Source organism: Bufo gargarizans, chromosome 3 (assembly GCF_014858855.1).
Source record: "Bufo gargarizans isolate SCDJY-AF-19 chromosome 3, ASM1485885v1, whole genome shotgun sequence".
In the NCBI taxonomy this organism is placed as follows: Eukaryota; Metazoa; Chordata; class Amphibia; order Anura; family Bufonidae; genus Bufo; species Bufo gargarizans.
In genome coordinates, this window is record NC_058082.1 from 425,878,185 (window position 1) to 425,892,830 (window position 14,646).

Sequence of the window (14,646 nt, forward strand, 5' to 3'; positions counted from 1 at the left end):
GATAGTTTAGTAAATGTATAATGAACATTTATTTCCCAGGCCAAAAAAAGGATCAAAGAGGGAGTTGGGTCGTAAAGAAGGCCACGTGGGAGTCATGGTTATTGCCCATAGCAACCAATCGCAGCTTTTGTTTTTCAAGCGCACAATAAGAAAACGAAAGCTGAGCTGTGATTGGCCGCTTCTTTTAATACAGTTTGCCAACATATTTTGTCCTTATTTTCTTCCCATCCCAGTCACTGCTAGTATCTTCCGGTTGCTTCACCGTTGCCTGGTGACGCCACTTCTAGTGTTGCCGATTTAAGACTAGTCGTTGCCCTTTTAAGAGCGGCGGCCGAAGTCGAATGCGAGGCTGTGACGTCACAGTGGAAGGGATCCGGCGTTGGAACGTTTTGTAGCACTTAACGTCCTGAAGAGAAGTTGGTGCTGAGCGGCGGGATCTCCTCAGCGAAGCCGTCCAGGGGTCTCCGGTGCCCGGGCTCTCGGTTCCCTTTGTAGAAGCCGTGTGTAGGTTCTGGGGACCCCTCCCCCACTCGTCTGTAGGGTCCCACACATTCCTAGGGGCCCTCGCTTGGTCTTCACTACGATCTACATGTACTGATCGTTCCAGTGAGCGGTGACTGGGACGTGTATCCCCCGTCGTGTACTAGAGCGCAGGGTCCGACATGATGAACCAGGGGCACCCCTTCCTGAACCCCCCTCAGCAGCCTCCCCAACAGCAACAGCCGCCGCCAGCACAGTATAAATCTGCCCTCCCCATCAAGAAGAATGCCATCACTGATGACTACAAGGTCACCAACCAGGTGCTGGGACTGGGCATCAACGGCAAGGTCCTGGAGATCTTCAGCAAAAAGACCGGGGAGAAATTTGCTTTGAAGGTAAATGGAGGAGGCATGGAGGTGGGGCAGCTTCCTTGTGACAATAGGGAGCAGATGGCCTGGTCATTCATGTCATCCCTTCTCCAGTGTGTGTATGTACATGGAGGATATTCGTTGTGATATTGTTGGTGGGACAGAATATGTAGTGGTGCTCTGAGATACAGATTTGTGGTGGACCAGAGCTGGTATTTCTGGTGTTGTGGTGGTTTGAGATCCAGATTCATAGTGGACTAGAGCCAGTATCTCGGGTGGTGGTACAAGATCCAGATTTGTGGTAGACTAGAGCTGGTATCTGTTATAGTACCCAAATTTATATCGGACCAGGGCAGGTATATGTGGAGGTGGTGGTATGGGGTCTACATTCATGGTGGACCAGTGCAATATTTGTATTGATAGTATGTGATCCAGAGACCTGGTAGACTAGTGTTATTACTTGCGATCTGCTGCAGGAGTGTGAGATCTGGATTCTTGATGGGCCAGAGGTCGTATATGTGGTGGTGATAGGAGTTCCAGATTAATGGTTGACCTGTACTGGTATCTATGCTGGTAGTTTAAGATCCAGGTGGATCAGGGCTGTTATCTGGGGCAGTAGTATGAAATCCAGACTCATGGTTAAATTAGACTGGTATCTGTGGTGGTTGTATGATATCCAGATTCATGATGGACTCGGTTTGTCGTCTATGGTGGTAGTATGAGATCTAGATTTGATGTAGGCCTGAGCCAGGATCTGTGGTGGTAGAGTGAGATCCAGATTGATGGAGGAGAGCTTGTCCCCATAGAAATTGTTTCTGCATTGGTTTGGTTATCAGTCTGTGTTGAAGGATCTTTAGTATGTGATTCAGATTCGTGGTGGACCTAGGCCTATGTTGTGAGGGTATTGGATTAAGATTGATAGTGTACTAGTGCTAGTATCTGTGGTGGTTGTAGTTTGAGATCCAGACAAGGCCAAAATCTGTGGCAGTAGTGTGAGATCCAGATTCTTGGTGGTCCAGGGGTGGCATTGGTGTTAGAGGCGATGATGATATCAGATGCAGATTGATGATTTACCTGATCTGGTAGTGTGGGATCTGACTTTGGTGGTCCAAGGCCATAATCTGTGGTAATAGTATGAAATGCAGATTGATACTGGACTAGAACTGATGTCTGTGGTGGTAGTATGAGATCAAGATTCATAGATTAAGATTCATGGTGGACCTGGGCCACTGTTTGTCCTAGTATGGTGGTAGTATGAGATCCAGATTCTTGGTGAACTGAGTCTGGTATCTATAGTTATGTGAGATATAGGTTTATGGTGGTTCAGGCACTGTATATGTGACAATGGTATGAGTTGCAAGTTCACGTTGGACCTGCGCTGTTTCCTGTGGTGGTAGTATGAGATCCAGGTATATAGTGGATCTGGTTAGTGTCTGTGGTGGAAGTTTAGTATGCAATTCAGGTTCAATGTGGACGAGGGTCAGTGTCTGTGGTGGTAGTATGCAAGACAGAGGTGCCCTGGACAGGTGATGTTGGTGGTAATAGGTGATCCCAAGTACCTGAGCTGGTATCTGGCAGTAGCAGGTGCTGGTCTAGGTCCCACTTTACTCCAGATTAATGGAGTGATCCTGCTCAGAATCAATGGTGGTAGCAAAAGCCAGTAAGTCAGAGGTTTTGGGTCAGTATCTGTGGTTGCCGAAGGATTTCCGGTCACGGTAACAAGGTTGAGGTTAATGGGGAACCTTGTGAGTATATTTCGATGGAGACAGAAGCTCCAGACTTAGTATTTGTGATTCTACCATGAGCTTGAGGTGGGAGGTCATATACGCTAATAAATGAAGTTATTTCCCCTTTACAGAACTAGTGGACGTTGTAATATCGTTGGGAAAAGGAAGTTGATATTGCAATACTCTGACAGGACGTATGGCAGGAGGCTGTAACCTGACTTAACTCGTGTAGTTGCCATGACCTGGAATCGAATGTTTGTAGGTTCTGTGTCCGTAGGAGAAGAGGACACTAGTGTGTGTGACTGACAGGTGCAGTGAACGCTTGACAGCTGTTTGGCCCAATCAATGTTGTGTATGGACAGAGGCAGTGCCAGGGACACCTGTCACGGATATTGGAGCACGTGAAGCCTGCATTGAGCATTTCAACTGCTTGACTGTTTCCTTATTTAGACTGTAGTAGTTAGATAAGATGGTAGAGCTGTGTCTTGTAATATGTTGCCTATGCTGATGTCCTGGTCACTATGTATTTAGCATGATATACAGGCTCTCTACAAGTAGAACATAGAGTTCACGGTTTTCTTTTGCCCTTTGTCTAGACAAGACCGTCCGTCTATAACTTTTCGTTTAAAGGGAATCTGTCATCACGATCTTGGACTGTCCGCAGTACTATATGACTAATACTGCAGATAAGAAGACCAGATCGTTATTTTATTATTTCCCTACCACCCCCCCCCCCCCCCCCCCGTTCCACCGCTGCTCAAAGCTGCACTCAACCTCAAAGTCCAGACAGTTCATTTCAGCTTAATGAGTGCTGTGTATAGTGATCTGCCGCTTCCTACTCTGGTACCAATGGTCATGTGGTTTTTAGGGGCCAGGTAACTGCACAAGTTGCTGGGTCTTGGCAAACCCAGATCAGCTCTACTGTGAGGCTGTACAAACCTATACAACCTCTCTAGAGACTGTGTTTCTCCATGTAACAGAGTCTAATATGTCCGCCCCAGTTAGACGAAATCAGCAGTAACGTAAAGAAAATAAAAATTTGAAAGTTAAATATCCACCAAAGATCTTGTATGACCTTAAAGGGAGTCTGCCGCCACTAGATGGCCATATACAGCGCTTCCATGGCTCTGTAGCACACCTATACATGAATGTAATGGGACCTTTTGTTATTTTCTTTAGACATCCAGAAGCAGGAAAAACATTTGCTTTCATATGCAAATGAGCTCTTGCAAGTGCCCAGGGGCGGCGTTCAGTGTGTAGGAGCCCAGGCCGCTCTGCCTTTTTTAGCGTTACTCCTTCCCAGCCTCTTCTTTTGCCCGCCCTCCTATTCCCTTGTGTCATCGCTAGGTCCGGCCGAGATCCCGCTTCTGTGCACTGCTCCGCCGGCCCGGGGCATGCACACTGCGATGCCCATTGTGGGCTGGGGCATGCACACTGTGATGCCCATTGTGGGCTGGACCTAGGGATGATGCAAGGGAATAGGAGGGCGGGCAAAGGGAGAGGCTGGGGAGGGGTAACTCTGAAAGAAGGCAGAGTGGCCTGGGCACCTACACACTGAACGCCGCCCCTGGGCACTTGCCAGTGCTCATTTGCATCTGAAATAAATGTCGTTTTTCCTGCTTCTGGATGTCTAAAGAAAATAACTAAGGTCCCATTACATTCATGTATAGGTGTGCTACAGAGCCATGTAAGCGCTGTATATGGCCATACACCCTTTAGAGGCTCTGGCCTGGTAGGGTTGATGCCGCTGACAAAAACAATACCTGTCTTTCTGCTGTCGGTGGTGGAGAAAAATGCTTTGTGCTTCATAAAGGGGATTTTCCGGGTGTTTTATATTGATGACCTGTCATCAGTATGTGATTGATGGGGGTCCGACACTGTGTGTAATGAATCTATATAACAGGAGTCACTTTTTGAATTGAATTACTGGAAAAAAACTTTTTGATATTGTAATTTATTGGGACGCACGTTTTATGAGCTGTGGGCCCCAGCAGGTCCGTACTCCCAAAGACAGACAGACATTGGGGCCCAAACTGTCCTCTCATGCCTCTAAATGGCTGCCTGATTGTGCAAGTAAAAGCTGAGGAATTATCTTCAAGATTGTGCGGTCAGTGGCCACTGACTGCAAAGGTAGACCTCAAGTCTATGGAGCACTCTATAAAAAAAACACAGCACTCACCTGAGCGAGTTCTTCAAACAGCTGATGGGCTGGGATGCCAAAAGTTGGACCCCCCCCCCCCCCCCAGTTGATGGCCTATGTTAAGGATCGGGGCACTGTTCCGGCTGTTTTAGGGCAGCTATTACCATTCCTTAGGAGGGACTTTGTAGGGATTTTTCACGGATAGGGGTTTGTCTAATTTTTAGATATTATATTGTTTGGAATTAAACGTTGTTTTAAGGGGGTTGGGAATTTTCGTTCTGTGAAGTCTGTGTTAAGGATAGGTCGTCAATAGTGTTGAGCGAACTTGTGTTTTAAGTTCTTCGTCCAAAGTTCGGGTTATTGAAAAATCCCGTTATGGATTCCGCTACCATAACGGAATTTTGAATCCATAACGCAATTCTTCGATAACCAGATCCCGAACTTTGGACGCAGAACTTAAAACACAAGTTCGCTCAACACTAGTCATCAATAGTAAAATTTCAAGGGACTCCTTTAAAGGGGTTGTCCATCTTCCCAGTGCTTTTTAAATAACCTCCCACCTGGCAGGACATGTCAAGGGACGTATGCTTACCTGCTCCGTGAGCCCTGGGCAGTCTGGTCCTGCACATATGGAGTCATGTGCATCGCTGCAGCCAATAACTGGCTGTGACATGTTTGCAAGAGGCATTTGACCACAGTATCATGCCACCATTGGCTGCAGCAGTGCACGGACCCCAATCTGTGCAGGCGGCGACTGATGTGCAGTGGGGGACCCACACAGCTAGAACAGGGTGTCGTTAACTAGCCATGCCTCTGCGCAGTACTGCTACCTGCCGTAAGCCCCGCTTCACAGGGGCCTCCTGGTAGTGGGTGGCTTTCTTAAATCATGTTAGAAGACAGTTATGTGCGGTAGGTTGTGTAACACAGGGATGCTCTTCAGCTGTTGCAAAACCACAACTCCCAGCATGCCCTAAAAGCTGTAGGCTGTCCAGGCATGCTGGGAGTTGTAGTTTTGCAGCAGCTGGAGGGCCGCAGGTTGGGCATCCCTGGAGTAACAGGTTCATTCTTCATGGTTTTAGTGAACCATGGTCTTTGGTTTGGCTGACCAGTCATATAGGTCAATGACTGCTCGCTCCATATCTTTTCTTAACGCCCTAGGAGAATCGGGATATCCTCAAGATGGAGCATCATTATCACATCAGCGGGGGTCTGGCTTCCGGCACCCCCGCGATGCTGGCTCCTGGTAGATTTCTGTACATTGTGTAGTGGCTGTTCTTGGTACTGCAGTTCAGCCCCAGTGACTTTAATGGCGCTGAGGTGTAACTAGGCCATGTGACTGATGTACGATGATGTCACTGGCCTGAGAAGAGGCCTCTTCTAACAGCTGATCAGCGACACCCGCAGATCTGATATTTATGACCCCTCCTGAGGATCGGTCATCGGTATCTTTTCTCAGCTAACCCCTTTAATGCTGGTTTCCAGCTCACCAACTCCACTTCTCCAGTGAACGGGAGGAGACAGACGGGCCAAGGACAGGAAGCACCATGATGAGCTCCACAATTAGGAGGTGCATCTCACACCAGCACAGGACAAATTACAGAGGGTGGATCTGAATACTTTTGTAATTGGACGTTCTTACATTTAGTATAGCCATTGTGTTATTTATATATCTGTATAGCGCCGCCTGCTTCTTGTTCTTTTTCTTATTTCTCTGTCCACTTCACTGGGCTGGACAGACCTCCTTCGTGCCATCCTTCAACTGCCACTAGCTTCAGCAGAAAGGACACACTCCAGAGCTTCCAGTTGGAGCAGTGGATGGGGAGATCTCTGGATCCATGTGAGGTACAGGGCTGGTTCTAGCCTTCTTAGAAAGATATATTCTTGTACTATATGATGTCTGATCTTCATTTTTTTACATTACTCATGGCATAAGCCCTACACAACGCTGGTTAAAAAAAAATATAAGAGCTGGGCGTTACCATGTTTGAGGGCAGTGATGTCCCTACATGCTGACCTTTTGAACATGTGAAGGGACACCCTATGTTGCCCACAGGTGAAGTAAATGCTGTGGTTTTCCCTTTCCACTTGAATGAAGTCGGTGGGATCTACTGAGGGGTGGCAGAACCTGAGCCGTTGTGAAATTCTGGAATGTCTTTCATTTCATAAGTCAAACTCACGATTGTGAAAATGCACTTAAAATCTGAAAAAAGGATTCATTGTGTTTTGGTCAAAACACGTCTGCTGTTTATTCCTCTTCCTTATTACTTATTATGTTTACTTTACCGGAAAAAACCAAGCATATTGCAAAGACATGTAAATCAAGACTGAAGAATACGGCTGGAAGATCAAGAGCGTAAAGGGAACTGGAATTTTTATTTTTACCAGATGGTGACACCTATATTTTTTTGTAATGCGTTTATTTTATGGGTGTTATTTCTGTTTCCTGAACATGATTATGGGGGTGACCATCTTACCCATATGTCTTACAGCAGCCACAGTGGTCAGGAGGGGACCTCATTATCTTCTGTAGGAGAGGTTTTTAGGCATGCACTGTGACCTGTGCAGAGGTCAGGAAGGGAGTACATAAGCTGTGATATCGCCTATTGCAAATGGTCGATCCTGTGATATCGGAGAAGTGGCTTCTATCAATAGGCTTAGCGGCCAGTGCAAAAACGGCAGGATTTTATGTATTTTAATGAGATGGAAAATGAAAAATAACCACCAAATATTCTTAAAAAAAATAAAATCATAAAACATGATTTTAAATAGGTCATTTTTTTTGATGACGCATTCCCTTTAAAATTGGTGGTCTTCCTGATGGGTCGTCTACAAGGCGGTTTTATCACGTATCCTGCTGTCTTTGTTTTTGGGTCATCGGAGACCCCACGACACACTTCCAGTGATGGGACTGCGTTCTCTGTGTTGAGAAACCGTCAGATGGAAGCCACTGGTGAACCCTTGGATGGCGCTAATGCCTCCAGGAGATCTTTATTGTAAGGGCAATGAGATTATGGAACACTCTACCACAGGATGTCTGATGGGGAATATTAAGATGGGTCTGTTGCCTTTACTAAATGTAGATTAGATTTCTGGACCTGGGATGTTGATTCAGGCATTTATTCTGCCAAGTTTCAGGAAGGAGTTATTCTACCTTAAAGAGAACCTGTCGCCATGAAATGCAGTGCAATCTGCAGACAGCATGTTACAGAGCAGGAGGGGCTGAGCAGACTTAAAGGGAACCTGTCACCGGGATTTTGTGTATAGAGCTGAGGACATGGGTTGCTAGATGGCCGCTAGCACATCAGCAATACCCAGTCCCCATAGCTCTGTGTGCTTTTATTGTGTATAAAAACTGATTTGATACATATGCAAATTAACCTGAGATGAGTTGGAGCTTAAAAATACGACTCTTCTCTGGTCACACAAGTAAGATATGACTCTTATGTTAATTTGCATATGTATTAAATAGTTTTTTTTTTTTTTCCACAATAAAAGCACACAGAGCTATGGGGACTGGGTATTTGTGCTAGTGGCCATCTAGCAGCCCATGTCCTCAGCTCTATACCCAAAATCCCGGTGACACATTCCCTTTAAAGGTGTTGTCCAAGATGATGAAAAAGCTCAAAGTAACCACTGCAGGAGCTTAGGATAAAAAGTAACCTCATATATTGGCCCCTGCCAGTAGTCTGTGACATACCTGAATTTGGCACATCATTGTGGACTGCTGAGATCAGTGATTGGCTGCTGTGGTCACATGCTGTATCCCAGCATGTCACTGTAAGCAAATCATGAAACTCTGCTCAGCTCCTCCCGCTCTATAACATGCTGGCTGCAGCTTGGACTGCATTTCATGGTGACAGTCTTGAGAAATTGGTGACATCTCCACAGGTGTGGTTTTTGCCTTCCTTTGGATCAACACAGTGGGATCATAGGTTGGACTCTAGACCTGTGAATTTTTCTAACCTTACCGTGTAACTATGGCGTGCCGAGGAGCACGCCAGTAATGAAAGCACCTTGGAATCACTTTATCACACTGGTTATGGGCTGTCCTGGCATTAACAAGGTAGATTAGTGTGGATCTGGCTGAGACTCTCGGCGACATCAAGGCTGTGGACTTTGTCCTTTCATTGATGCTGGTTTTGATACTTTCGCAGAGAATGTCGGAGTGCACACAGAAGAGCAAGGTGAGCACCTTTGCCAGGTTATGCTGGACTTTGAAGCTTCTACCAAGAGCTGTTGTATCAGAACATGGGGAACCGATTTCTGAAAGTGGCTTGCTGTATAATCGTAAATCATGAAACACTACTCCTATATTTCCAGACGGCTTGTAACTGTATGGCCCCATATACTTTTACTGGCTGACGGTAATGATAGACGTAGTGTCATGTTTCTAATTTCTTGAGATTCTGGATTATTGTTTTTCTTTCTCTTAGCCTGTCTACACTTTAGGCTTCTGTTTCTTTGACCTTTTTATATTTGATGTTGGCGCTGACTGGCTTTTTGTAACTTTCCCTCCTACTTTCCTTTTTTTTTTTTTTTTTTGAAGCACATAATAATGAAACTGGAAAGAAAAAGTATAAAGTTTAGAAATTTTGGGCTTTGACTTGTAGACGCTGATTGAAGCATGCACGTTTTGAGGTAGGGTGGCTTAAACCACCGATTCTTGGCATGACCAGATGACCATCTAATGTCTATGGAGTCTCCTGCTGTAACTTGTGGGGTAGGAGGCTCATGTATGTCCGGCATTGGCCTACCTCGCTATCGAGACCAGTCTCGTGTTCATGTGCAAGGTGCAGTTGGGAGGATGAGCAGTCATCTGTATGAACGCTTAGCCGACGGCTAATATGGACTTGAGGTTCAGTAATGTCCTGCTGTTTCATGCAGCCTTTGGCTGTCTTTTCCCTTATAAGAATAGTTTTATACCATTCAACCTAGAAAAATGTAGGATTTCAACAGAATTCCCAAATTATTGAACTTCGTGATGGAATGGGAAAAGTAGATGTTATTTGAAGAACGCTGAACATCTAGAAGAAGTGTATAAATCTATCGGTGAGAACAGAATGTGATCTGCTACAGACTTTTTTGGAGAAATGAGAAATGAACTTTTATTATGGGAGTCTTTTATCTGTATGGGAAATCTAACAATGTCGTATTTGTCAGCATAGCCACAGCATGTCATACATGTAGTTACTGGAATACTATAAGCAGCACAGTTACAGGAAACTATAGGCCATTCCCTAGCCACCGTGAGGGTACGGGGTCCCCCATATGATTGAATGAAATAGTGGTCAAGCATGAGTGCTACTGCTTCATTAATCTCCATGGGACTGTCTCTGGAGGTCCCACAGAGTTTGACTGGAGGGGCAGTGTGCATGCTCGACTGCTACTCCATTCAAACGGGGAGACAAGACCCCCGTGTGATCCACTGGAGAAAAAAAAACCTGCAGTACCCCTATAAGGGTAAAATCCCTGGTGTACAGTGGTGGACTTTCCCTTTAAATATTGCTTGACCTTTGACGTAGTATGTGCATAGACGATACCTTTCTAATTATGATCTTTTAAATATAAGGTGCATTATCTTGTGAACCTTCCAGACGGGGTAGGTTGGTAGAAAGGCCCTCCCTGCTCTTTGGAAAGCATTTGCTGAAATGCTCAGTTACATAATCCATAGCAGTCTATGTTGTCATAGATGAGCAGGAGACAAGAGGGTTAACCGGTCTTATGCAGTCTTGTTTCCAGAGTATTAAACTGACTGTGGTGTTGGTTCAGAGCCCAAATTGTGCCTCTTTGTTCTGCAAGACCAGCTCAAGGCAACTCGTGATTAATTGCTGCCAGGAACATGCATTGAAGATTAATACTGCCATGTGAGGCATGAAATGAAAACTCAGTCAATGTGACTTTACATGTAATACATTTTTATATAGCGTGTGTATTAAAACTTATATTAAATACACACACAAATGCATACACTCGTTGTAAGCCCAAAAGTGTTGGACACACCTCTTAATCATTGAATTCATGTGTTTTATTCAGTCCCATTGCTGCAGGTGTATAAAATCCAGCCCCTAGCCATGCAGTCTGCATTTATCATTTGGGAATGAATTCCACAGAGGCGCCGACTGCAGAAAACTCAAGGCAGGCTTGGGGCCTATACCAGGCCCCATCCTGCCTGTATACACATCTGCTCCCCGCAATCTCATTTGTGGGGGTTCCGATGGGAGAAAAAAAAGCGGCAGCTGCCATTGCCAACTAGGGCTGCAGCTAGCTATTATTTTAGTAATCAAGTAATCTATCGATTAATCCAATTAATAATCGAGTACTCCAACGAGAAAAAAAACTAATAAAAGTCATCAGCTCCCCCCCCCCCCCCCCAGTGTCATCAGTCCTCTGTGCCAGCATGCCCTCAGCTCCCCCAGTGCCACCATCTCCGCACCTAGTCTCCACCAGCCCTTACCTCTCCTATAGGGGTGCCGCTCCACAACTCCTGTCGTCTTCTCTGCACTTTCGTTCTGGTGTCATGCATACGTGCACTATGTCTTGACAATGTGTCAGGATCCAGTTAAGTGCGCGGGCTGGCGGGTGACCACGGAGCTTTGAGCAATAGCAAGCGCTTCACTCCAGCTCCATGGTCACATAACGCAAACAAATCCTTGATGCAAAAAATTTGCATCGAGGATTTTTTTTTTTTTTTTTTTGAACTACTCTATTCAATCGAGTAATCATTTCAGGCCTATTGCCAATGGCATGTAAGGGGTTAAACAGCCTGGGTCGATGCTCCTCTCGGTCTGGGCTGTGAGAGCTGAGCCCCTGCTCTCCGCTGCACGGGAGACCCTTAGTGACCGCCGTAAAAAAGGCGTATTGGTGGTCACTAAGGGGTAAATGGATGAGTTGACATTTTGGACAATTCTATGCTTCCAACTTTGTGGGAACATTTTGGAGAATGCCCTTTTCTGCTCCAGCATGATCGTGCCCCAGTGTACAAAGGAAGGTCTGTAAAGGCATGCTTGGGTGAGTGTGGTGAGGAAGAACATGACTGGCCTGTAGCCCTGATGTCTGCCCCTTTGAACACCTTTCAGATGAACTAGAAGGGTAGTTGTAAGCCAGGCTGGATGTGTGTAATAGTGTGACTGGTTTAGCTGATGTGAACTCAAAACATCTTAGGGATCTATGATGTTGTGGGTTCAGGTCAGTATACCCGCGGTCAGACCTGGAAACGGCCTGAAGGGCCTTTTACACGGAGCAGTAATCACTCGCTGTACTGGGAAGGTTCAGCCCAATAGTTGTTTAAAGGGAACCTGTCACCTGGATTTTAGGTATTGAGGACATGGGCTGCTAGATGGCCACTAGCACATCTGCAATATCCAGTCCCCATAGCTCTGTGTGCTTTTATTGTATAAAAAAATCTAATAAAGATTTGACACATATGCAAATTAACCTGAGACGAGTCCTGGCCCTGAGATGAGTCCAGCACCGCCCCGCATCCTCAGAATCTCCTCCTTACTTCCCGATGTCAGAAAGCTAGAGCGCCGTAATCTCGCAATGTTTTAGCAATCTCTCCTGTATTCAACAATTATTGGTGATTAGCGAATACGACTCAATGGCCTCTTTCACTTGGTCAGTATCTTTGGCATCAGTTTTTGTAAGCCAAAACCAGTAGAGGGTTCAAAACACAGAAGACAATTTTTTTCTTTGATACATTTCTCTGTAAGGGTCCATTCACACGTCCGTAAGTGTTCTGTGGATCCGCAAAACACAGACACTGGCAATGTGCATTCCGCAATTTGCGGCCAGCACTATAATAGAAAATGCCTAATCTTGTCCGCAATTGCGGACAAGAATAGGACCTGTTCTAGTTTTTTGCGGAGACGGAAGCAAGGGTGCGGATCCGCGGATGCGGACAGCACATTCTGGCCCCATTGAAAATGAAAGGGTCTGCGGAATGGATGCGGACCCATTTTGCGGACGTGTGAATGGACCCTTAGTTTTGGCTTACAAATACTGATGCAAAATACTGACCGTGCTGCCCGTATGTGGAACCATTCAGTTCAATGGGACCAAAAAAACAAAACAGAAATGACTGTGTCCGCATGTCCGTTTTATTATGGGCCAGCTGTTCCTTTCTGCAGAATGCACACTGCTGGTATCGTGTGTGTGTGTGTGTGTGTGTGTGTGTGTGTGTGTGTGTGTGTGTGTGTTTTTTTTTTTTCCCTCTCCCTGCGGACCACAAAACAATGGTAATGTGCATGAGCCCTTAAAGGCATTGTCTGGCCTAAGGCTGCAGTAAATGATTATTTTAGAAATGGAGTATTATATTGATTATTTTTTACAATTACTCGAGTAATCTAATAAGAAAAAGTAAATAGACTGTTTGTTTTTCTTTATAAAAACTCATCAGTCCCCAACACCCTTCGTCCCTCCCTGTGCGATCATCCCAAGTGCATCAGTTTCCCCCAGTGTCATCAGTATACTGTTACATTCACAAGACCAAAACAGGTCCGCAAACAGGGATACCGGCCGTGTCCGTTGTGCATTTTGCGGAACGCACGCGGTCAGCCCTATGATAGAAATGCTTATTCTTGTCCCTAATTGCGACCAAGAATAGGACATGCTCTATATATTTTTGGTGGGGCAGTGTAATGGAACTATGGATGTGGACAGCACACGCTAATCTTTTGCAGCCCCATTAAAATGAATGGTTCCGCAATTAGTGGACCCATAAATCCGGTGGTGTGAATGTACCCTAATACTGTGCAATCCTGTGAGAGGAGGGGAGGTCCGCATGGGACCTGTCACGGACACGCTCCCTGGTGGCTGTCTGGCCTTATATGCTGCCAACAGAGATTCAGATTGAGGTGCATGGTCACTAGATTCTGCTGCCCTCAGGTAGGGCACATCTAGCACCAGAAACAATAGGGCGCTAAGGACAGCGCTATCTATGCCAGTGGGGAATTTTAGTTGGCATGGAAAACGCTGCGTGAAGAGTACCATATGCAAGGCTATACTTGGCAAGCAATATGGCGACCTGTGTGTATGACATCTCCAGAAGACCAGTTTAGCAGTGTGTGACTTGCAAGCAGAGTGCATGGGTCCAGACACTATGGCTCTTGGCCTGAGCACAGGTGTCCTCTACAGGATGGTGCCACCTTCCTTTTCTACACATGCATGCCAGCCTAGTGGCCCCGCTGGTACAACCAGACCTAACTAGCCATGAACAGCAACATCCCGTTCATTGTGGTATATGTACGCACTAGTCACCTGGTGGCTTTTCTTCTTAAGCTGAGACGCGTCTAACCAAACCCCGCACTTTTCTGGCTGCGGCAGGGCACGTTTTCTGCTTTTCATCTCGGGCACGGGCAGCAATGGAGGAGGAACACTGAGCTGGTGTCACTGGCCACCTGATGGACTGGCTCTGAGATGCAGTTTCCAATTTCCTGTGCCGGGTCCTTGCTGTGAGCCTGAGGTGTCCTGCGCACTGCCTGCACTGTGCGAACTACAGCCTAGGTGTCCATGTAACTGCCTGCTCTCAGGTACTAAATATATTCCCAAATCCCTTTCATTAGTTATCATGGCTCGTTTTTTTTCTGGGGTGCAATCAGGAGAAATAAAATGACCTCTCTCCCATTAGTGCACACAAAACCTGTCCTAATCACACAGCAGGATAAGTTACTTTACAACACTGTGCTAAAGAGCTGCTCCATCCTCCTCTCTGATCTACTTGTCATGGATTATGATCCTAAATACAGCTGATATGATCTTCAGCTGAATCTCTGTATGAATGGAGTTCATGAGGAGACACGAAGGACAGAGAGGAGGGTAGAGATGTGAGTAATGAGCAGCAGCAATTGTACGTAGTCTCCATTACTACAGTCTGTCCTGTTCCTCATCTCTGTACTTCATGTCTCCTCATGAGCTCCTTTCCATCAGAGAGTCA

General features: G+C 46.0%; 1 protein-coding gene across 1 annotated transcript in view; it reads left to right on the forward strand.

Annotated features, from left to right (window-relative positions):
* The first annotated feature begins 338 nt into the window (after positions 1-338).
* MAPKAPK2 (MAPK activated protein kinase 2) overlaps positions 339-14,646 on the forward strand; it is a 53,149-nt gene continuing 38,841 nt past the window's right edge. Inside the window, exon 1 of the mRNA XM_044288461.1 lies at positions 339-875. Within this exon, the coding sequence (XP_044144396.1) occupies positions 663-875 (213 nt within the window). The 5' untranslated portion in view covers positions 339-662. The remainder of the gene's footprint in view (positions 876-14,646) is intronic.